The 24209-nt window shown below is 41.5% G+C and overlaps 2 protein-coding genes across 6 annotated transcripts in view; one reads left to right on the forward strand and one right to left on the reverse strand.

Annotated features, from left to right (window-relative positions):
- Positions 1–1605, reverse strand: part of itpkb (inositol-trisphosphate 3-kinase B) — a 48069-nt gene extending 46464 nt beyond the window's left edge. Inside the window, exon 1 of one of the 3 annotated variants that reach the window (XM_042300770.1) lies at positions 1332–1605. The gene's annotated coding sequence lies outside the window, so the exon portion shown is untranslated. Of the gene's footprint in view, positions 1–1185 lie in introns of all 3 variants that reach the window. The other 2 variants (XM_042300769.1, XM_024377582.2) reach the window with 2 other exon arrangements.
- A 3161-nt stretch (positions 1606–4766) lies between these two features.
- LOC112217350 (atypical kinase COQ8A, mitochondrial-like) overlaps positions 4767–24209 on the forward strand; it is a 37333-nt gene continuing 17890 nt past the window's right edge. For all 3 annotated transcript variants that reach the window (XM_042300771.1, XM_042300772.1, XM_042300773.1), the window contains exons 1-4: positions 4767–4916; positions 14671–14853; positions 15359–15751; positions 15848–15914. In XM_042300771.1, coding sequence (XP_042156705.1) covers positions 14689–14853; positions 15359–15751; positions 15848–15914 — 625 coding nt within the window. In that variant the 5' untranslated portion in view covers positions 4767–4916; positions 14671–14688. The remainder of the gene's footprint in view (positions 4917–14670; positions 14854–15358; positions 15752–15847; positions 15915–24209) is intronic.

Here is a 24209-nt window from a genome sequence, read left to right on the forward strand (position 1 = left end):
ACTGTTCCCCGGCAGGCCGTCATTGTAAATAAGAATTTGTTCTTAACTGACTTGCCTAGAGAAATAAAGGTTACATTTATTTAACAGGCATTCACAGGGACACCCCTGTGCCTTTGGCCAGGTGCCTGGGGACAGGTCAAATTCTGACCAACTACTTAGTGTCTTTCTCTCCCAGTCAGACCCACACCTCTCAGAGGCAAAGTAGCACTTCCAGCCTCTATAGAGGGAGTAGAACCTGTGATGGTTCCCATGACCTCTCCATCACCTCCCTGGAACTTAGTCAGCATTGACTAACTCAAATTATTGTCTCTCTTTGTATGACCGGGCAACAAAAAATAATACATATGCAAACATCGCAAATAAAAGAAAAAAAAACATGAGGATTTGCCAAAGATAAATCGAGTCCGTACAATAAATGGACTGCGGTGGCTGTATTTCATTTGGGACTTGATTGAACTAATATTCAATGATTTACAAGTTTGTTTTGTTTAATTTATATATATTGTTTAACTTTGACAATAATTGGTTCATATGACATAAAGCAGATTCTCTCCAGTACAATAACTACATATCTCTGTCAAACACGTGGTAATCTATAGCTGCATGTGAGCTTTACTGCAAGCTCAACTTGCCATTGTTATAAAATGCTTACTGGGTTTGGATCATAACCATCATGGCATTCTTTAGCAAATCCACATCAATAGTTTAGCTCATCTAATAACAAGAAGAAACCAAGAGAAAAAGTGCAGTAGTTTATTAGCCTCAACTATCATTAGTAATATTTTCTCTGACCTTCTTTGATACAATAGCAATAATAATAAATATATGTATTATTGTTATTATTAATGATATTATTATGATCATTATCATCAGCAGTATCTGGGCTATATCCTTACAGTTGTTGTAACAGAGTTCCAAAATTGTTGATACATTGTAACAACAAAAACGGTTTGCTTTTTCCTTTGTTGTCAATAGCAAAATACAACAGTACCTCATATCACTTGTTCATTTTTCACATTTCTATCTTGGTGAGCAGCGTGGTTGTAAATAAAGGCTAAAAAGCTGTTATATAAAGAACGTTTTATCTAAATAGCTTTTACCAACGCAATTCAATTCATTCCGACAATTTGCTTGGAAAGTTTAAAAAAAGACTCCAAACAGACTCATTGGAGATGAGTGTCTTACCTTGTACTAACAGACACCTCGTCCTAATAGAAACCCCTCTATGAGTTCTGAAATATCGAACGGGTGGCTGTCCGACCAACCATCAAAGCCGATGAGAATGTGTACAGCACAAAGTGCTATCCAGCGCGTCTCAGAACATTCAATACCTGTTGAGCGAACTTCACACAACACGCAATCTTCTTATTTCCGGACAGGCAAAAAAGGAACGCCAGTTCTCCCAGAAATTAACTTTTTCTCCCGCTGCGTGTCCAAAATACTTGCTCTTATGACCCTTTGAGTTCTTCAACACCTCGCTTCGGCGTAGTAGGCTACTAGGCTGTTGTTTGCTTAGTGTAGGCTACTACAAAAAGCAGGAAGGAAGTAGACACAGACAGTCATTACTACGCAACAAACAGCTTTTCTCCCAATTGCCTAGCAGGGAAGAAAAAAGCTTGATACGCAAACAGCCTTAGGTTGAAACGTAACCGACGTTGTTTTGGGTTGTGTTTTTGGCTGGGCTAGTGCATCTGAATTGGGTCATCACATAATAAAACTTAATTGGAGTGACATTTATTCAATAAACCCAGGATCATAATAATGAACGATAATGTAAAACAATATACCATTTTAGTAATATTAGTGATCTGATATTATAGTCACATCACATTCTGCATGTTTGTTCTACATTGTATAGCCACAAACCGTGAAATGCTACCTGTCACTACAACGACATTTTATAACTTTATGGAGAATTGATCACTGTTCAATCAAACAGTGTTTTATTTACTTTATTCTAGATTTTAAAGCAAACGTTTTATTGAAGAAATATTATATAATATTATAGGACTACCTACAGTAAATATTTGCCTTTTTTTACTTGAGACTATCACTTCCTGCCCCTGCTCTTAGCATATCTTTAGCATATTGCTATTTACATGGCTCTAGGGGAAAGTGTTAATTTCCCTAATGGCCTTTATCAACCAAATCAGACCATACATTAATAATTATACATTGCTGTCTTGTAGGCAAGTTGTAAAACATTTTTCTCACAATTGTTATTTGAAAAATTTATAATTAATTTATAATTTATGTTACTCAATGTGATATCAATAACCATTTGAACCTTTTTGGAAGCCTCTGTATGACCCTTCAAACAGCATTGTGCAGAATGAGTGTGAAACAGATCTCTGTGAAATTCACATACTAACTTATCTATTTCGTAAAATTCAATCAGTCATTTGCTGTAAAGCAGTCATTACTCACCCATTAAAATTCTAGCTCATGATTGTGTAGATCAGAGGACAAACCAATGACCAATGACCATTTAGTAGAAGGGAGGGAAGTGTGTCAGCTGGCATACTAAACTGGATGGAAAATGCTAGTGGCCTTTCTGATTTGAATGAGCCTGGTTCCCTGATAGTTGGTATGAAAATTAACTTTCCAGTCCCTTGAGATTTCAGACCAGGTTAGGTCATTGTGGCCCTCAAATTAAAATGATTGCCTCATGTTTGACCATTTTAGTGTTTTCAGCATTTAACCATGTCTGTTAATGCACAATGTCCAGCGTGCAGCCCCACACAACTCAGACACTTTTATGAAGTTAATAAAGGGGGAAGATTTACACAAGCTTTAGACACATAGTCACAGATCTACCGTGGTGTTTACTTCAGTGAAACAGCTTAATAATAGTAGTCTCTGTTGCTAAGACAGAAAGATTGTATTAAAACACAGCATATAAACACTGGATCATTTGGGGGAGGGGGTGGTGTGAATGTTTGCATATGTGTGTGTGTGTGTGTGTGTGTGTGTGTGTGTGTGTGTGTGTGTGTGTGTGTGTGTGTGTGTGTGTGTGTGTGTGTGTGTGTGTGTGTGTGTGTGTGTGTGTGTGTGTGTGTGTGGTTTTACTATCCTTGAGACAAAAAGTCCTCACAAGGATAGTAGAACAAGAAAACATTTGGACAAGTGAGGACATTTCAACAGTTCCCACAAGGAAAAAGGATATTTTAGGCTTAGGGGTTAGGTTTAAGGTTAAGGTCACAATTAGGTTTAGGGTTAGGGGTAAGGAAAATAAGATTGAATGGGAATCAATTGATTGGTCCACCACAAGGATAGTAAAACAAAAGGGGGGTGAATGTTTGTATATGTACCTGTTTGTGTTTGTGTGTGGGGGGTGCATGTGCGTGTGTGCGTGTATGTGTAACCTCAGTGTTCCCTACAACTGAGTCTGTGTCATGTTTACCTTACAAGTAGTCAGAAATTAACTGTATAATGGGTGTGTCTGTCATACACAGACATCAACATCATTAGTACTTTCTAGACCCCATAAGGAGGGAAATCCTGAGGTGAACTTTGAGATAATAGCCCTGTGTGTCAATAAAGACCAATCACATGGAAAAACTATGGCTGCGAGGCACTACCCAGATCTGTTGTTTACTGAGGTAGTAAGAAAAATCTATATCCATCCCTGACCTATGCAGATGTTGGTGGTTATACATTTGTCAAATGTCAAGTAAAGTGCACTGTACATGGTCTCTCATTTAAGTATATTTTTATCAATATATGTCATGGAGGGTGACTTTATCCTGTGAATGATCTAATAAAGAAATTAGATGCCAGGAGAGGGCCTGTGAATTCATTTCTCAACTGATATAATTTCCTATGATCAATATGGTTATCAATCAACATGTTGGTTATTAATATGGTTATCAATCAACTGTTATGGCTACTGCATAAAAAAAGATACAGATGATGCAACACTATAAATATACTACATACAAATATGAACTGAATGAGAAGTGAGGTCAAGCAAATGAAAAAGTGTAATCCACTTTTATAAATTATTCAAGTCCTTTCTCGCTAGCCTATATTTTCCACAGGTGATGTAATTTGCCAGTCACGTACGCCATCGCGTGACTGATATTGATACAGCAAATGTGTAAACGTTTTTATAAGAGGAAAACTTTTGAAAAAAATACTAGTAGGTGGCAGTAAAAATTCACATAAAACACATGTCTTTTTAAAATTATTTTAAAAAAATCACTAACCAACCGGGTATATAATTTTATGCTCTACTACGATATTTCTGTAATATAACTCATAAGAGTAACTGATCATCTTTGATTTGTTACTCTCTATTAGCCACATTTAGTTTGTGAACTGGGACTTTTTGACACATGATAGAGCAGGTCTAGCTATTGTTTTAAATATCACACTATTCACGTCGTGGAGTCTCATGTATACAATGTTGTACATGTTTACAATGTAGCTTATTTATAAGGGTCGTCACTAGTTACCACAGCCACAATCTCATAATCCCTGTTCTTTCTGTTCTTAAACATTTATTTTAAATCTAACCTTAACCACACTGCTAACCTTATGCCCAACCCTGGTCTCTTTTTTTCATACATTTTCACGATATAGGCAAATTCGAGGTTCTGGCTTGTGCGAGCTAGTGGAAACCACAGCTAAAAACCGCCCTTATAACAGGAATCTGACTTTTCATTGGAGAGTACAACCTTTTCTTTGACAATTGACCAATGAGAGATCAGTATTCAGCCACCACCTCTCCAAAACAGACCGCCTCGCTCAGGACACGACCAATAGAAGATGTTCAGAGGCGGTGTAAAATGCCTTTGACAATCACGGTTCTGAGTTGGTAAACAGCGTTGACCTCATGGTGGAAGACGACACACTGTTAGGGGACGAGGCTGCATAGCATTGAAAATAAATCCAGACATTCGTAATTACTGGCGGTAAGTGGGTTTTTTCTTTTATGACAAGTATGGTGCTTGGAATAATGGAATTAATACATATTGCTTCTTCCTGGGTTGACAATTTGGGCAGTGCATTGGTGAAAAAACGATGCGTCTCATCTGCCTTAACGTGACCTAGCTAAACTATGGCTAACGTTAATGTTATCAGAGTAACTAGCTGGATAGCTATCCGAATGTCAGTGAATACAGCATGTCTGAAAAGTGTAGTTAGTTAGTTTACTGACATTGCACTGAGATTGAATGCAAATCTGATGAAATCCAAACATTTTAACTCATGATGCAGTATAAATCTTACAAAAAAATTTAAGCAATACAACCTGTAACTACAGGCATCAAACTTTCACGCAAAATGTCCGCATATTTAAATCAGCTTGTAGAAGTGAATGACGTGTGTATTTTGAGAAAGTAAATGGGCAGAGTGAACATGAAGAAGAATCGTTTCCACTGTTTTGGTAGTTTTGCCTGAAGGACAAAGCTCTCAACGGTCACGAAGGGCTAGAAGAGGCGCTTGCTGGCCCGTAAACACAATTCTGTACCAGCGACAGCTGTGACACATGCACACCACATGCCTGGTTATTTTCAAAGCGGAGGATACCTACAAGTGTGTCTGCTAATGGCCTGCTTTACCTTATTATTTGTATTATTACAGTTTGTCCTTTACTGTGTTACTGAAATGAAGTGGATAGGCTGCTATGCAATTACTCGGTACAGTGTGAGGCTCTGTTTATGGCCTGCAGTTAGCTTTTCAACTGAAAGTTGTTTAAGTCGTATACTTGACAGTATTGTGGCTGCATGACTTTAATGATAAGACATTGAATCGTACAGTAACGTTACAGGCTGTAAATGGCGTACTGCAAAGCAGACAGTTTGCTTGATTGGATTGTTAACTTCTGCATTATTTTAATGGTTTGTAACTTTTCTGGCAAGTATTCTTATCAACTGTTGCTTTTATCAATGTGACCAATAGAGCAAGCAGTGACCTAGTGCAATCATATCCAGTCATAGCTGCAGAGGAAATGTCTCACGTTGATTTTTGGTGAAGAGGCCATTGTTGATGTGCAGAGCTAGGCAGCACGTGGGTTCCTAGATTGGCAGGAACAATAGGAAAATTGTGGTGAGTTACAGTGCATTCAGAAAAAAATCAGACCCGTTGGCTTTTTCCACATTTTGTTACATTACAGCCTTGTTCTAAAATGGATTCAATTATTTTCCTCATTTTTCACACAATACCCCACAATGACAAAGTGAAATGTATAACAAACAGATACCTTAATTACTTAAGTATTCTGACCCTTTGAGACTGGAAATTGAGCTCAGGTGCATCCTGTTTCCATTGATCATCCTTGAGATGTTTCTACAACTTGATTGGAGTCGACCTGTGGTGAATTCAATTGATTGGACATGATTTGGAAAAGCACACACCTGTCTAAGGTCCCCCAGTTGTCAGAGCAAAAACCAAGCCATGAGGTCGAAGGAATTGTCTGTAGAGCTCAGAGACAGGATTGTGTCGAGGCACAGATCTGGGGAAGGGTATGAAAATGTAATTAGTGGCCTCCATCATTCTTAAATGGAATAAGTTTGGAGCCACCAAGACTCTTCCTAGAGGAAGCCGCTGGCTAAACTGAGCAATCGGGAGAAGGGCCTTGGTCAGGGAGGTGACCACGAACTCCTCTGTGGAGATGAGAGAACCTTTCAGAAGGACAACCATCTCTACAGCACTCCACCATTCAGGCCTTTATGGTAGTGGCCACTCCTCAGTAAAAGGCACATGACAGCCCGTTTGGAGTTTGCCAAAAGGCATCTAAATGACTCTGACCATGAGAAACAAGATTCTCTGGAACTCTTTGACCTAACTGCCAAGTGTCACATCTGGAGGAAACCTGGCACCATTTCTACGTTGAAGCATGGTGGTGGCAGCATCATGCTTTGGGGATGTTTTTTCAGTGGCAGGGACTGGGAGACGAGTCAGGCTTGAGGGAAAGATGAACGGTGCAATGTACAGAGATTCTTGATGAAAATCTGCTCTAGAGCGCTCAGGACTTCAGACTGGGGCAAAGGTTCACCTTCCAACAGGAAAACGACCCTAAGAACACAGCCAAGACAACACAGGATTGGCTTCGGGACAAGTCTCAATGTCCTTGAGTGGCCCAGCCAGAGCCCGGACTTGAACCCGATCTAACATATCTGGAGAGACCTGAAAATACCTGTGCAGTGACGCTCCCCATCCAACCTGACAGAGCTTGAGAGGATCTGCAGAGAAGAATGGGAGAAACTCCCCAAATGCAGGTGTGCCAAGCTTGTAGCATCATACCCAGGAATACTCTAGGCTGTAATCGCTGCCAGAGATGCTTCAAAGTACAGAGTAAAAGGTTATTCAATAGTTATGTAAATATGATATTATTTTTTTTATAATTAAACAGTTATCAAATAAGGCTGCAACATATTAATGTGGAAAAAGGGTCTGAATAACTTCCAAATGCACTGTAATTTTGGATATTAGTGCAGGTGAATATGAACTGCACACATGGAGAATAACTTTTTCTACTGCGAAAAAATATCTTCAGTTAGATTAGCTCTTCTATTTCATAATAAACTGTACCTTAGAATATTACCAATGTTTTGCAAGAGATTGGCGCAATTATACACCAGCGTAGACGGAATATTTTTGGTATCCGGTTGTTCTGGCAATTCTCACATAGGAACTTCATTTTGTGGAAGGATGTTTGACATGCATACTTTTTACATTTGTGTCACAAACTATTTTTGAGAAAATTATGATGGAAGTGGCCATTTTTAGACCTATAAGCCTTCATGCCTCCTGTAAAACCCTATGATCTGTACATGATACAGACATCTTGGTGTCATTATACTCTTATTGTGTGCTCCCAAAAAATTGAGTATGTCAAGTCGTATTTCAGAATCTATTCACAATCATTTATTCAACATGAAATATTAATTTCTCAAAATTAACCTTTTTTTTATTTGGCTTCTTTTTAGACGTTTGGATATCTAAAAAAAAATATGCCTTAACTCTCTAGTTTAGTTCCCTGTAATATGGATATCTTCCATACAGGATGTATAGCTATAACGGGAAGTTGAGTAAACTCTGCTGCCTTGAAACGTGACATAGCTAGATGACATTAGCTACGTTTTATCAGAGTAGCTGGACAGCTTATCTGAATGTCAGTGAACACACAGGGTCTGAAAATATACTCTTCAAACTAGGACCCATTTTATACATAGAAATTGACATTATAGGTAATTAACCAATCACGGCTCTCCTTTTCGGATTGCACATTCAGCAAATCAGCAGAGGCAGTTTGCTTTGAATCCATTTTCCCATTCACTGTATTGTGGGTGCTCATAAAATGTATCAGAACTTCCGAACTAGCAGCAAGCACACTGGAAATTGTAGGTACTTGTAGAGTATATTGTTACTAGGGATGCATGATATATTGGTGAACGTATTTGAATCGGTGTGCAAAACCAATGTCAAAGCTGATGAGCATACCTATATAACACACACCGTTTTGGTATACACTGTTTTTGAAAGAAAAGCAAAAAAATTGTCCATTTAAAATAACATCAAATTGATCAGAAATACAGTGTAGACATTGTTAATGTTTTAAATAACTATCGTAGCTGGAAACGGCTGATTTTTAATGGAAGATCTACATAGGCCCATTATCAGCAAGCATCACTCCTGTGTTCCAATGGCATGTTGTGTTAGCTAATCCAAGAGTATAATTTTAAAAGTCTAATTGATCATTAGAAAACCCTTTTGCAATTATGTTAGCACAGCTGAAGATTGTTGTCCTGATTTAAAGAAGCAATAAAACTGGCCTTCAGACTAGATGAGTATCTGGAGCATCAGCATTTGTGCATTCGATTACAGGCTCTAAATGGCCAGAAACAAATAACTTTCTTCTGAAACTCGTCAGTCTATTCTTGTTCTGAGAAATGAAGGTTATTCCATGTGAGAAATTGCCACGAAACTGAAGATCTCTGACAACGCTCTGTACTACTCCCTTCACAGAACAGTAAAAACTGTCTCTAACCAGAATAGAAAGAGGAGTGGGAGGCACCGGCGCACAACTGAGCAAGCAGACAAGTACATTAGTGTTTAGTTTGAGAAACAGACACCTCACAAGTCCTCAACTGGCAGCTTCATTAATTAGTACCCGCAAAACACCAGTCTCCACGTCAACTGTGAAGAGGTGACTCCGGGATGCTGGCCAACTAGGCAGAGTTCCTCTGTCCACTGTCTGTTTTCCCCATTTTAATCTTTTCTTTTTATTGGTCAGTCAGATGGCTTTTTCTTTGCAACTCTGCCTAGAAGGTAGAGGTCGACCGATTTATGATTTTTCAACACCGATACCGATTTAGCACTCTCAAAGCTGTACAAAGAAGTCTGCCAACACAGGCCAGAAACGATGGGTTTTCAATACCGCGTTGGTAATAAAGCATTTGTTCGACCACAACTTCTGGGGTAGCTAGCTTTAGCTTGGTACCTAGCTAGCACCAATACAACCAGCCTGAAAACAATGACCAATAGAAACTGCAGTCATTTTCATTATTCTTAGCAGTGATTTAGGAATCCTTGTGAGTAAGTATTAGCTAGGTTACCACTTGTTGTTCGCCTATTGAAACTTTAGTTCATGAAAATCAATAGCTAGCCAGCTACTTAACCCTGTTGGCCAAAGCTAACGTTATAAGCAGCCAGCTAGCTTCATCTAGCTAGAGAGGCTCGACCGGACTGAGTAATGTGTTGTGAAGCTAGGCACAATAGTGGAATTTGCAGTTTGCCTCCAAAGTAAAAGTATGCAGTGATGCAAAATAATACCAATAGTAGAAATATGCCATATTTTTATTTTGAAGGCTACCCGCAAAGTCCACTGTTATGGCTAATCCGTATTGTTACATAGATGGGTCCGACCACCATTAATCAAATAAGAACGGTCTTATAAATTAGGGTTATTTTCGATGATGACACATAGCTAGTTAGCTAGCTAACTGAAACAGATTGTCGTTTTGCTATGTTTTTGGGGGAAGAACATTGTTTGCATCCATAAGCTAGCTAGCTTTTTGTAATGACTAGCACTGTAGGTGCACGAGACAACTTTACCAGCATCATACGTATCGATGAATCGTGACATATGAAATACACAAATAGTGATTGTGTAATAACTACGTTAAAATTTAATGAACGCGTTAAATTATGTGACGTGCAGTCATATTCAGGTCCTGATTGGTCAACAAGCTTAATTGACACGTCATAGTATATTCTTTTAACACGTAAAGACCCAAATGGCATTCCATAGAAATCCTGGTTGAGAATGAAATGACTGAACAAATGAACAAAACAGCACAGCAAGTAAGCGAAAGAAATAGGCTTTGATTATGTTTGAATGGTAATGGGGACATACGTAAATGCCAACAAAATAACTTTTTGGTGTGTGTGTGTGTAACCTTTATTTAACTAGGCTAGTCAGTTTAGAACAAATTCTTATTTACAATGACGGCCAAACCCGGACGACGCTGGGCCAATTGTCCGCCGCCCTATGGGAGTCCCAATCACGGCTGGATGTGATAGTCTGGATTCGAACCAGGGAAAGTAGTGACTCCTCTTGCACTGAGATGCGGTGCCTTAGACCGCTGCGTCTGTGTGTGTGTGACCTATTTAACTGAACTAGAATACTTCAAAGGCCACTAAAATTTGAAATAGCGTTTATCAGTATCGATTTTTGGGGGGGGCAAGGAAAATATCGGATATCGGCCAAAAATGTCATCATTGCATCACCAATTGTTACGTCTTAAAATTAACAAGATCAAAAAGGGTCATTTTTAATATTCATATTAATGTTGTATCAATTCATGTGAGATTGTATTTCAGAATCTAGACATACTCTACATGTTAGAGCACACTATATGGAGTATGACACCAAGATATTGTGTGTATCATTCACGGATCATAGGGATTTACAGGAGGCATGTATAGGTCTAAAAATGGCCACTTTAATTAAGATTTTTAAGAACTATTTGAGATGCAAACTTGAAGCATTTCAAACATCCTTCCTCCCAATGAAGTTTCTGTGAGAATTACCATAACCAATCTGAGATCCGACGCACTTTTCATCTACGCTGGCATGGTATCGCCCATTGACACAAACAAATTCCTTCTCTGAATACCAAAGTGCATGTGGATCAGGCTCTGTCTGACCTACAGACTGCTTTCATTGTCTTACAAAAAACAGTAATTGACCTTAAATGAACATTGAATGGCTAAAGATTTAGGCATCTTTACCTTGGCTAGTGCCCAAATTGATTGTGTCCCTGCTTACAAATATCTGGGCATTTGGATAGACAATACATTTTCTGTTAAAATTTTTTTTGAAAAAAAACCATGAGTCTCTCGCTTAATAGAAAGCAGATCATTCAGTTGATGTTCCTACCGGCTGTAGACTATGGCAACATCATCTACAGGATTGTAGCTGCCGCTGCAGTTTACCACAGCACACTTCGTTTTATTACGGGCGGCAGGTTTTGCACTCTCCCTGAATTCTCTATCAGAAAGTAGTCAGGCCCTCTCTGATGTTGCGTATGTCAAATCATTGCATTCTGTTGAGTACTGTTTACAAACCCTTCTATAAAACCTTCTACATTGTACTACTGAACATCGATACTAACCTATAGAAGTACGAGAGCCATCACTGTGACCGAGTATGGTAACTCTTGAAATTCCTTCAGTCATTACAGATTTTGGCAAAACCGCTTGTAGTTTCTTCTATGACTGACCCCAATTAGCCAACTGGTCGATTGTTTGGTCGTTAGGCTGTTGGTCGGCTAAGATTGTTTTAGTCAAGCAGTAATTGATAGATTTTGCGCCCATCTCAGTGAACTGTAACACAACCATGTGGAATAAGTCAAGGGCTATGAATGCTTTCTGAAGGCACTATGTGTGGTGTGAATACAGGGGTAGTCTGGCTGGCTAGTATGCAGTTGTTACTCTGTTGCCAAATAAATGACAACGTTACGGTGACCTTGTTTCAAGCGAGGACGTCCTTGAAGTTAGTGTTTTCTCTAATATATGAAGAACCATTTGATCTATGGCTTTGACACAATTTACTGATTTCTATGCGCCCTGGTTTATAAAGAGAATATCAGAATATCAGACCCATAAATGGTGTCTGGGAAGAAGGCTATGCGCAATATATCGTTGCTTGATTTGAATTCACCACCAGCTATGAATAACCATACAAGCCATTACTAACATTAAGTCATGCATTTTTTTTAAGGGGACCTTTTTGTCTCCTCACAGTGAGTAAGCAGCCTGCTTGGTTCTACTTCAGAACACAGGCTAATTCTAAAGCCCTCTTGAGTCCCAGGATGGCCAAGCTGTCACCAAGCACAAACAATCCATCCTTTTGACTAGCTTAACTCTGTTAATTTGAAATTCTATGTGATTCTGCCCTTACTCAGCGTCCACTGTCCCCTCATCACCAGCCAGGGAAAGTGAATCACAGGACTGGACTGAGTGTCCCAGTTCAGCCTTGCATTTTAGACCCATGCCATTGATCAATATGACTGAAATCCTTGAATTATGTCCTGGTATTCCCTTGTAGAAGTATTTTGATTGGGTTTGGTTAACTTCTTAGGGCCTCAATCCCTTTTAACAGGATGATATGACAACAGCCAGTGAAAGTGCAGGGCGCCAAATTCAAAACAAGCGGTCTCATAATTAACATTCCTCAAACATACATGTATCTTATACCGTTTTAAAGGTAATCTTGTTATTAATCCCACCACAGTGTCCAATTTCAAAAAGGCTTTACAGCGAAAGCACCACAAACGATTGTTAGATGACCACCAACTCACAGAATAATTCAGCCATTTTTCCAGCCAAAGAGAGGAGTCACAAAAAGCACAAATGGAGAGAAAATTAATCACTAACCTTTGATCTTCATCAGAATGCTCCCAGTAATCGTAGTTCCACAAATTATTGCTTTGTTCGATAATGTCCATTTATTTATGTCCAAGTAGCTACTTTTGTTAGGGCGTTAGGTACACATATCCAAACGCTCATGCAGGTCCAGCATAACTTCGGGCAAAAACTTCAAAAAGTTATATTTCCCGTGACCAGGAAATAAAACTTCAAAAAGTTCTATTTCCCGTGACCAGGAAATGGCTCTCTGCCAGTAACCTGACTCATTCAGCTCTTATTCAGCCCCACAACACAGTAGAAGCCTCATTCAAGTTTGTAAAGACAGTTGACATCTAGTGGAAGCCCTAGGAAGTGCAACTTAATCCATATCCCACTGTGAATTCAATAGGGCCTGGGTTGAAAATTGACCAACCTCAGATTTCTCACTTCCTGTTTGGATTTCTTCTCAGGTTTTTGCCTGCCATATGAGTTCTGTTATACTCAGACATCATTCAAACACTTTTAGAAACGTCAGTGTTTTCTATCCAATACTAATAATAATATGCATATATTAGCAACTGGGACTGAGGAACAGGCTGTTTTACTCTGGGCACCTTTCATCCAAGCTACTCAATACTGCCCCTGCAGCCATAAGAAGTTAAGGCCAGCCCAGTTATGTCATTTTAAAACAATGAGGTTTGAAAAGGCCAGATAATCTAGTTGTAAAGCCACATTTCAATGGCCTTTCTCGGTCACTTACTGATGCAAGGAACTTGTGAGTATGGCACAGGATTATAGCAAAATATAACTGACCAGGACTACCTGACATGATGACTCCTTGCTGTCCCCAGTCCACCTGGCCATGCTGCTGCTCCAGTTTCAACTGTTCTGCCTTATTATTATTTGACCATGCTGGTCATTTATGAACATTTGAACATCTTGGCCATGTTCGGTTATCTCCACCCGGCACAGCCAGAAGAGTACTGGCCACCCCACACAGCCTGGCTCCTCTCTAGGTTTCTTCCTAGGTTTTGGCCTTTCTAGGGAGTTTTTCCTAGCCACCGTGCTTCTACACCTGCATTGCTTGCTGTTTGGGGTTTTAGGCTGGGTTTCTGTACAGCACTTTGAGATATCAGCTGATGTACGAAGGGCTATATAAATAAATTTGATTTGACCAGCAGTGGATACTATCAAAGTCCTACATTGAAAGCCAGGCAAGGATACTTTCTGTTTCAAGCCTTCCCGTTTTCCTTCCAGAGAATGTTTAGTAGACACATGCTCATGTTTGTTGTAACGTAACACCTTCTGCTTCCCGGTGTAGCCCGTGTGTTGGCGGCCGTTAGGTTTGTCTCCATGTCTCAGATTGAAAACGTGTTTAACCTTTACGAGCTTGTCATGGCCACGGTGATCCTTGATAACAGCTGTGTTTTTCTGCCTGCCCGGCCAGGTACTCTCTAGTTGTTGACTGACTGCAGTGCTGAGTGGATAGCTGGCCACTAGCCTGCGAGGCTTAAACCTCAGCCAATGGCCTATAGTGTTGTGACTTTCAAATTCTCCAATAGGCCGTTGGTGACTGTAGACAATTCTTATTTCACCAGTATGATTCATGTCCTTTCCCTTTGTCACACTTATGTTCACTATTGAAATGACATGCATTCTTTTGAAGGTTTCTTAGTTATACACAGTTACAGCACGACTAGGCCTACTTTCAGTACATCTAGCCTCCAGCTATGTTGTATGTACATACAGTCGACTTAGGTATGTAACTCCGAACCCTCAAAAATATGATTTCTTTCCACATCTGTGTTCTAGGTGTGAGGGAGTCCCACCATGGCAGGCGACATGATGTTGGTGATACGTGGCTTGGCCAAGCTGAGCCAAGCGGTAATAGACACTCAGGCCAGCACACTGCGTATTGGAGGAGCCCAGGCCATGGCCCAGAGCATGCAGTTGACTGCAGAGCAGAGCCTGGGAGTAGCCATGCAGAAGATGCAGGTGGGTAAAGCGAGAGATGAACGGGGCTCTTCTATGGGGGTAGTGGGCAAAGATTGTATTTTTCATTGTCAGACAACACCACCACCAATGGCCAGATGTAAAATGGGTGACGGAGCTTCGGTGTCAAATAGCTTCCTAGCCTTTCTTTTTGCCTAATCTAATTTTGTGTGAGCTCAACAAAAGTTGGATTCATAGAGCTTTGTGCTCTTATCATGGCTGAGTTATGGTCTGTACAGCTGGCTCCTATTTGTTTTCACAGCGTAGGAATAGTCCAATAGTAGGGAACAAAGCTGCCACTAAAAGTGGCCTGCTGTGGATGTAAATACAGTTTGACTTGAGGTGGATCAATAAGGTGGCCCTTGGTTAGGACAGAGTTTTTTTTTTTTTTTTCTGACCGCATGACCTGACATGGAAAATATCTCGGGCCATGAGTTTTTCCTGGTTCGGACGCTCCAGTGAAACCCCAGTTCCTCATTGACCTTCCACATCTGTATATCTGTTCCAGGAGTTTGGTGGGCAGCAGCAAAGTGTGTCTGACTTCCCAGCAGACATAGACAGTAAGTATGACTTCTCCGAAGCAGAGGGGAGCTGCATGGACAGTGGGGAACACGTAGAGCCAGGGTTCAGAAAAGAGGGACAAGGCGTCTCCTCAGAGGGGATGGGGACCACAGACAGCACGACCTGCGGGACATACAACGGCCAGGCTTCAGTCAAATCCAAGCTGTTTGAGGGCTACAAGGACCCCAGCAGCCAGTTCTCAGGACAGATCCGTTCCTACCTATCCTATAGCTCCTACCGCTCCTATCACCAGGACGGCTCGGGGGTTGGGGGCCTCACGGCCGAGGACATAGAGAAGGCCAGAGAAGCCAAGAGGAATGAGAAACCACACAAACAAATGGTACGTCTACACATATTCTCTCACTGGTACCTGTGGCTCAGAGATGTGCTGTGTGTGTATCTTGTCTACCATTATTCTGTTCTCTATCTGTTGTAGCTCAGTGAAAGGGCACGAGAGAGAAAGGTACCAGTGACCCGGTTAGGGAGACTGGCTAATTTTGGAGGTAAGACTGTACATTATTTTGGTTTCTAATGTTGTTTTATTATTGCTCTGTCTGATGTTGAAGTGCACAAAAGGCTACCATTACAAATGTATTATTGTTTATGTTCGTGTCCGGAAAGTACTGAAAATGTGATTGGATCAGTAAGATCCCTCCTTTATTACATTGCGATAAGTATTTAGAACTTGATCCTTTTTAACTTGGGAATATTGATGTGGTGTCCTCAACATCAGGCTCTGACACACAGCGCTCTGTTCTACTGTTTCTGGCTTGAGCTCACCTTTTTAATCCCCCATTTCATCCACATTCCATTAAATGGGAAGTCGTATGCCACCGATCCACACGAGGCAAACCTACTCTTCTGCCAAAACTTTCAGCGACAACTATTGCTGTAACCAGTGTCAATATCTAGAAATAGAGCCTGTGTTTTTATTTATTTATTACCCTATTATGTCCCCTTCTCATGCCACCCGTGTACCAAAGTGTCCCACCCACATGCCCCCATGTTCCCTGTCAGTGTCCGCCTAACACAACCCTAGTGTCTGTTTATCCTCAACTTGATATATCTACTGCGTGTAAATTGCAGGCCAGTGGGTGAAAGGTGGCCCGTGTGTCTTCATCCCGTGAGTGAGATCTCCTCTCCCCTTGACGGCCACATGGTCAGATTGAGGCCTGGAGGTTAATCTGCACTTTGACCAGTAGTAGGCCTGCAGAGCAGACTAGATTTAGCTACTTTGGAGTTCTTAACTAGTAAAGCCAGTCAACTGCTGCCGTCTCAGAGAAACACAGGCTGAGTTTACGGAGGCAGCGTCTTGATAAAAAAAAAAAGAGTCTGATCTGGGACCTGGACTGACGGACGGCCCGGCCCTGCCCCAGCATGGGCCACCTCTCGCTGTCAGCATGCTGCATATTTTGTCACTGTTTTGAAAGGTTATCAGATCCGTGCAGCGAGCTGATACACAAGTAAGAGCAAAGCCACTAAGGAGAACCCATTTTTTATATATTACAGGGCCAGCTCCGGCATTCTCTCTTTCATGGGAGGTTTGGGGTGGGGACAGTATTGACCGGTCAATACCGTCCTTCAGCTGGAAGTTAGGGTTGCCAGGTTTGGTGGCATTGGAGTAATGTGAGTCTCGACAGACACCTGCTGGTCCAACACCCTGGGACCCTATTGGTTTGCTCTCCCTCCCCAACATGGCTCAGGAGGATACCTAGTAGCCCCCCCCCCCAGGGCCCTCTCCTACAGGGGAAAAGTGATGTGCTGTCCCCTGAGGATTGAACATAAATTGGTCTCACGTTGAGATCGAGTTGCTGACAGGCTATCCAGTTCCTGATGTCGGTGTACCGATGCGAGGGAATGCCTAGCCATGCATGTTTCCTGTTCTGCTCTCTCCTGGTTGTTATTCTGGGTTGGAACATGGATACATAAGTTAACACCATGCTCTCTGGGTTTCAGTTCCCTTTGACAGGTACACATGCTTCCATGTAGAGCTGTTTGTTGTTGTAGTCTTACCACGGAAGTTAGCATACCATGAAGTTCAAAATGTGTCTAACCGGTTGTCTTTTTATGAAAACCCCTGGTATTATTGTCATCTCCAAAACAAGCCATCTATTATTAATTTTTTTCCCATAAACACAATTCCCTATTTCTGTAAGTTGATATCTAGGTGAGCCAGCAGCTTCCTGGTATGGTGTGTCCCACTGCTTTGTCCTAACCTAACTTGGGGGTGTGAAGCAGTGAGTGCTGTGTGTGACAGTGTCTGGAGATGGCAGAGGTGTAACCTCTGTGCCTTCACTGAGACTTGGCTGGCAGAAGTACTTAGTCAGCTACTGCTCATGAAGTGTAGAAATCATTGATTGGATGCTGTTTAACCAGGAAGGCTTAATATTGAGGGGTTCAAATGGGTGTAAAAAAACAAACCGATATCCACATATCATGGTGAAGCTTTTTGAATGTGTTGCTTTGGCTTGAATTTATTTAGAGGGCAACATAAAGTTAGTGAAGAAATCAATTACTAAACCGTTTTCAGAGTTAAAAATGATCTAAAACCAGATTTGGTTTATTTAGTACTTAGTGTCTATACATTGTGTGACATCGGCTGACGTAAAAAGTTCTTTATAAATACATTTGATTGATATGCACCCTGTTAACTGTCCTGTGAACAACCCTTTGGGATCTCACTAGTGATGGTGGGGCGGAAATCGATAGTTACATTTTGCAATATTTTATATATATATATTTTTTTAATATTGATATTTGACTATCTATTTGTAAACAACACAAAAAAAAGTGGTGTGTGTGTGCACATATACTACTGTTCAAAAGTTTGGGGTCCTTATTTTTTAAAAGAAAAGCACATGTTTTGTCCATTAAAATAACATCAAATTGATCAGAAATACGGTGCAGAGATTAATGTTCTAAATGACTATTGTAGCTGGAAATGGCTGTTCTTTAATGGAATATCTAGCCGTATGGAGGCCCATAATCAGCACCCATCACTCCTGTTTTCCAATGGCACATTGTGTTAGCTAATCCAAGTTTATCATTTTAAAAAGGCTAATTGATTGATCATTAGAAAACCCTCTGGCAATTATGTTAGCACAGCTGAAAACTTTTGTGCTGATTTTAAAGAAGCACTAAAACTGGCCTTCAGACTAGATGAGTATCTGGAGCATCAGCATTTGTGCATTCGATTACAGGCTCTAAATGGCCAGAAACAAATAACTTTCTTCTGAAACTCGTCAGTCTATTCTTGTTCTGAGAAATGAAGGTTATTCCATGTGAGAAATTGCCAAGAAACTGAAGATCTCTTACAATGCTCTGTACTACTCCCTTCACAGAACAGAATAAACTGTCTCTAACCAGAACAAAAGAGCGGGAGGCCCCGGTGCACAACTGAGCAGGAGGACCAGTACATTAGTGTCGAGTTTGAGAAACAGACGCCTCAAGTCCTCGATTGGCAGCTTCACTAAATGGTACCCGCAAAACCCCTATCTCAGAGGTGCAAAGAGAGCCATATCTCATACTGTCCAATTAAAAAAAGAAAGATGGGCAAAAGTACACAGACATTGGACAGCGGAATTAGGTGTTCAGATCAAAGAACATTCGTGAGATGCAGAACAAATGAAAAGATGCTGGAAGAGTGCTTGACGCCATCTGTCAAGCATGGTGGAGGCAATGTGATGGTCTGGGGGTTCTTTGATGGTAAAGTGGGAGATTTGTACAGGGTAAAAGGGATCTTGAAGAAGGAAGGCTATCACTCCATTTTGCTACACCATACCCTGTGGACGGCACTTAATTGGAGCCAATTTCCTCCTACAACAGGACAATGACCCAAAGCACAGCTCCAAACTTTTCAATAACTATTTAGGGAAGAAGCAGTCAGCTGGTATTCTGTCTCTAATGGAGTGGCCAGCAGTCACCGGATCGCAACCCTATTGAGCTGTTGTTGGAGCAGCTTGACTGTATGGTACTTAGAGGTGCCCATCAAGCCAATCCAACTTGTGGGAGGTGTTTCGGGAAGCATGGGGTGAAATCTCTTCAGATACCTCGACAAATTGACATCTAGAGCCAAAGGTCTGCAAGGCTGTAATTGCTGGAAATGGAGGATTCTTTGACGAAAGCAAAGTTTGGACACAATTATTTCAATTAAAAATCATTATTTTTTTAACCATGTCAACGTCTTGACTACATTTCCTATTAATTTTGCAACTAATTTCATGTATGTTTTCATGGGAACCAAGGACATTTCTAAGTGACCCCAAACTGTGTGTGTGTGGCATTGAGTATACCACCTCAGTCATCGGCTTCATCAATAAGTGCATCGACTAAAACAGACCAGTTCTACAAAGTATGGAAACCTTATCTAAATTACCTAGAACCTGAGGTATCAGCTATTATGCTGCAAGGATTCTCTTAGAATGGCGGGGATCTAGGTATTTCAGAACTACACTGTACGTTCCATGTGTGGAACCTAACCTCTTGGTTTAAACGGAGCTTTTTTGTTTAATTTCTGTTTGTAAGTTTGTTTAAAATGTATGTATTGAGAGACGCAATGATGGTGATGGGGTGAGAGAAGCACCGAGCGGGAAGAGGAAAATGGTGTACGTATGTATGGGTGTGTATATGCATGTGTGTGTGTGTGTGTGTAGATGTGGGTGCTGTTTTTCTTGTTTTTGTTCTGTGTGCTTTGTCTCTGTTGTATCTCTTAATATGGGTGAAAATTGTGAAATTCCAATAAAAATACTGTTACAAAATAAGTGCATCGACGACGTCGTCCCCACAGTGACCGTACGTACATATCCCAACCAGAAGCCAAGGATTACAGGCAATATCCGCATTGAGTTAAAGGCCATAGCTGCCGCTTTCAAGGAGTGGGCCACTAATCCGGACGCTTATAAGAAATCAGACGAACCATCAAACGGGCAGAATCAATACAGGATTAAGTTTAAATCCTACTACACAAACTATTACAGACTACAAAAGGATACTCAGCCGCGAGCTGCACAGTGACGCGAGTCTACCAGACGAGCTAAATGCCGAATATGCTCGCTTCGAGGCAAGCAACACTGAAGCATGCAATTGGAGCACCAGAGGTTCTGGAAGACTGTGATAACACTCTCGGTAGCCGATGTGAGCAAGACCTTTAAACAGGTCAACATTCACAAAACTGCAGGTCCAGACGGATTACCAGGACATGTACTCAAAAGCATGAGCGGACCAACTAGCAATTATCTTCACTGACATTTTCAATCTCTCCCTGACCGAGTCTGTAATACCTACATGTTTCAAGCAGATCACCATAGTCCCTGTGGAAGGAAGTGAAGGTAACCTGCCTAAATGATTACCGCCCCGTAGCACTCACGTCAAGTGCTTTGAAAGGCTGGTCGTGGCTCACATCAACAGCATCATCCCGGATACCCTAGACCCACTCCAATTCACATACCGCCCCAACAGATCCACAGATGACACAGTCACACTCCACACTGCCCTTTCCCACCTGGACAAAGGGAACACCAATGTTAGAATGCTGTTCATTGACTACAGCTCAGTGTTCAACACCATAGTGCCCGCAAAGCTCATCACTAAGCTAAGGACCCTGGGACTAAACATCTCCCTCAGCAACTAGATGCTGGACTTTCTGATGGGCCACCCCCAGGTGGTAAGGGTAGGCAACATGTCTGCCACGCTGATCCTCAACACTGGGGCCCCTCAGGGGTGCATGCTTAGTCCCCTCCTCCTGTACTCCCTGTTCACCCACAACTGTGTGGCCAAACATGACTGACACCATGAAGTTTGCTGACACAATGGTAGGCCTGATTACCGACAGCGCTGAGACAGCGTATAGGGAGGAGGTCATAGACCTGGCAAAGTTGTGCCAGGCCAACAACTCCCTCAATGTGAGCAAGACAAAGGAGCTGATTGCAGACTACAGGATAAGGCTGGCTGAACAAGCCCCCATTTAACATCAATGGGGCTGAAGTGGAGCGGGTTGAGATATTTTGCATGGGTACCCAGATCCTCAAAGTTGTACAGCTGCACCATCTAGAGCATCCTGACCGCTTGCATCACCGCCTGATATGGCAACTGCTCACCATTTGACCGTAAGGCGCTACAGAGGGTAGTGCGTATGGCCCAGTACATCACTGGGGCCAAGCTTCCTGCCATCCAGGACTTCTATACTAGGCGGTGTCAGAGGAAGGCCCAAAAAATTGTCAGACTCAAGTCATAGACTGTTCTCTCTGCTACCGCATGGCAAGCGATACCAGAGTGCCAAGTCTAGGACCAAAGCGCTCCCCAACAGCTTCTACCCCCAAGCCATAAGACTGCTGAACAATTAATCAACTGGCCACCTGGACTATTTGCATTTACCCCCCCCCCCTACCCAAATGTACAAATTGCCTCGGCTAATCTGTACCCCCGCACATTGACTCAGTACCCCCTGTATATAGTCTATAATTTTTTACTTTAGTTTATTTGGTCAAATTTTGACTCTTTCTTGAACTGCATTTTTGGTTAAGGGCTTGTAAGTAAGCATTTGGCGCATGTGACAGTTTGATTTGATAATCTTTGCACACTCCTGGCATTCTCTCAACCAGCTTCATGAGGTAGTCAACTGGAATGCTTTTGAATTAACAGGTGTGCCTTAATAATTTGTGGAATTTCTTTCCTCAATGTGTTTGAACCAACTAGTTGTGTTGTGACAAGGTAGGGGTGGTATACAGATGCTAGCCCTATTTGAAAAATATGGACCAAGTCCATATTATGGCAAGAACAGCTCAAATAAGCAAAGAGAAATGACAGTCCATCATTACTATAAGATAAGGTCAGTAAATCCGGAAAATGTCAAGAACTTTGAACGTTTCTTCAAGTGCAGTTGCAAAAACCATCAAGCGCTATGATGGAACTGTGTCTCATGAGGACCGCCACAGGAAAGGAAGACCCAGAGTTAACTCTGCTGCAGAGTATACATTTTGAGTTACCAGCCTCAGAAATATATGCTTCAGAGTTTAAGTGACACATCTCAACATCAACTGTTCAGATGAGACTGCGTGAATCAGGCCTTCATGGTCGAATTACTGCAAAGAAACGACTACTAAAGGACACCAATAAGAAGAGACTTGCTTGGGCCAAGAAACACGATCAATGGACATTAGACTGGTGGAAATCTGTCCTTTGGTCTGAATTTGAGCGTTTTGGTTCCAACCGCCGTGTCTTTGTGACGCAGAGTAGGTGAACAGATGATCTCTGCATGTGTGGTTCCTACCGTGATTCCTACCGTCAAGGCACACTTAACCAGCATGGCTACCACAGCATTCTGCAGCAATACGCCGTATCTATCTGGTTTGTGCTTAGTCCCACTATCATTTGTTTTCAACATGGTAATGACCTAAAACACAACAGGCTGTGTAAGGTCTATTTGACCAAGAAGGAGAGTGATGGTGTGCTACATCAGATTACCTGACCTCAACCCAATTGAGATGGTTTGGGATTAGTTGGACGGCAGAGTGAAGGAAAAGCAGCCATCAAGTGCTCAGCATATGTGGGAACTCTTTCAATACTGTTGGAAAAGCATTCCTCATTAAGCTGGTCGCGAGAATACCAAACGGGTGCAAAGCTGTCACCAAGGCAAATTGTGACAACTTTGAGCAATCTATTTCATAGTGTTGTCTTCACTATTTCTTCACTGTAGAAAATAGTACAAATAAAGAAAAACCCTTGAATGTGTGTGTCTCATGTACCAAACATTAGGAACACCTTCCTAATATTCAGTTGCATCACCCCGTCCCATTTGTCCTCAGAACATCCTCATTTCGTCGGGGGGCATGGACTCTACAAGGTGTCGAAAGCATTCCACAGGGATACTGGCCCATGTTGACCCCAATGCTTCCCACAGTTGTCAAGTTGGCTGAATATGTTTTGGGTGGTGGACCTTTCTTGATACACACAGGAAACTGTTGAGCGTGAAAACCAAGCAGTGTTGCGGTTTTTGACACACATCGGTGCTCCTGGCATGCTTGTCATGCTTGTGTAACTAGAAATGTAGGGGATATCTAATCAATGGAAGACTGAATTAAAATGACAAAAGTGAAATGCGAAAAAGGCTACAATGACCAAAAGCCAAGAGTTAGGCAGCTATTTTACACTATAATCTGGATTGAGTTTCAAGTTTTAATGTCACATGCACAAGTACAGTGAAATGTCTTTCTTGCAAACTCTAAACCCAACAATGCAATAATAAATAACAATGTATTACAAAACCCCTCACAAGGAATAAGAAATATGAAATTTACAAAGTAAGTAAATAAGCATACTATATACAGGAAATATATTTTTCCAAATCTGATCCAATACCAGATTTGCATAGGTGTAAGGTGACTAGGCAACAGGAAATAAGTTAAACCGAGTAGCAGCATCTTGCATGTGCGAGTGTGTTGAGTCAGTGTAAATGTGTGTGTGTGTGTAGGGCTCTGAGTGTGCATAGAGTGCAAATATTGAAATAAAAGTTCAATGAAGATGCCAGGTGAACTCAGGCCGTGTAACTATTTATCAGTTGTATTTCTTTGGAATAGAAGCTGTGCAAGAGTCTGGTGTCAAGACTTTATGCATCAGTACTTCTTGCCGTGCGGCAGCAGAGAAAATAGTAAATGACTGGGGTCTGGCAGGGAGCTCAGCCCCAGTGATGTACTGGGCTGTCCGCACAACCTTCAATCGCATGTAGCGCCATGCGATTGAGGGTGGTGCTATTTCCATACCAAGCAGTGATGCAGTCGGTCAATATTGCTGTCAATGGTACA

The sequence above is a fragment of the Oncorhynchus tshawytscha genome, linkage group LG18, assembly GCF_018296145.1.
Source record: "Oncorhynchus tshawytscha isolate Ot180627B linkage group LG18, Otsh_v2.0, whole genome shotgun sequence".
Taxonomy (NCBI): domain Eukaryota; kingdom Metazoa; phylum Chordata; class Actinopteri; order Salmoniformes; family Salmonidae; genus Oncorhynchus; species Oncorhynchus tshawytscha.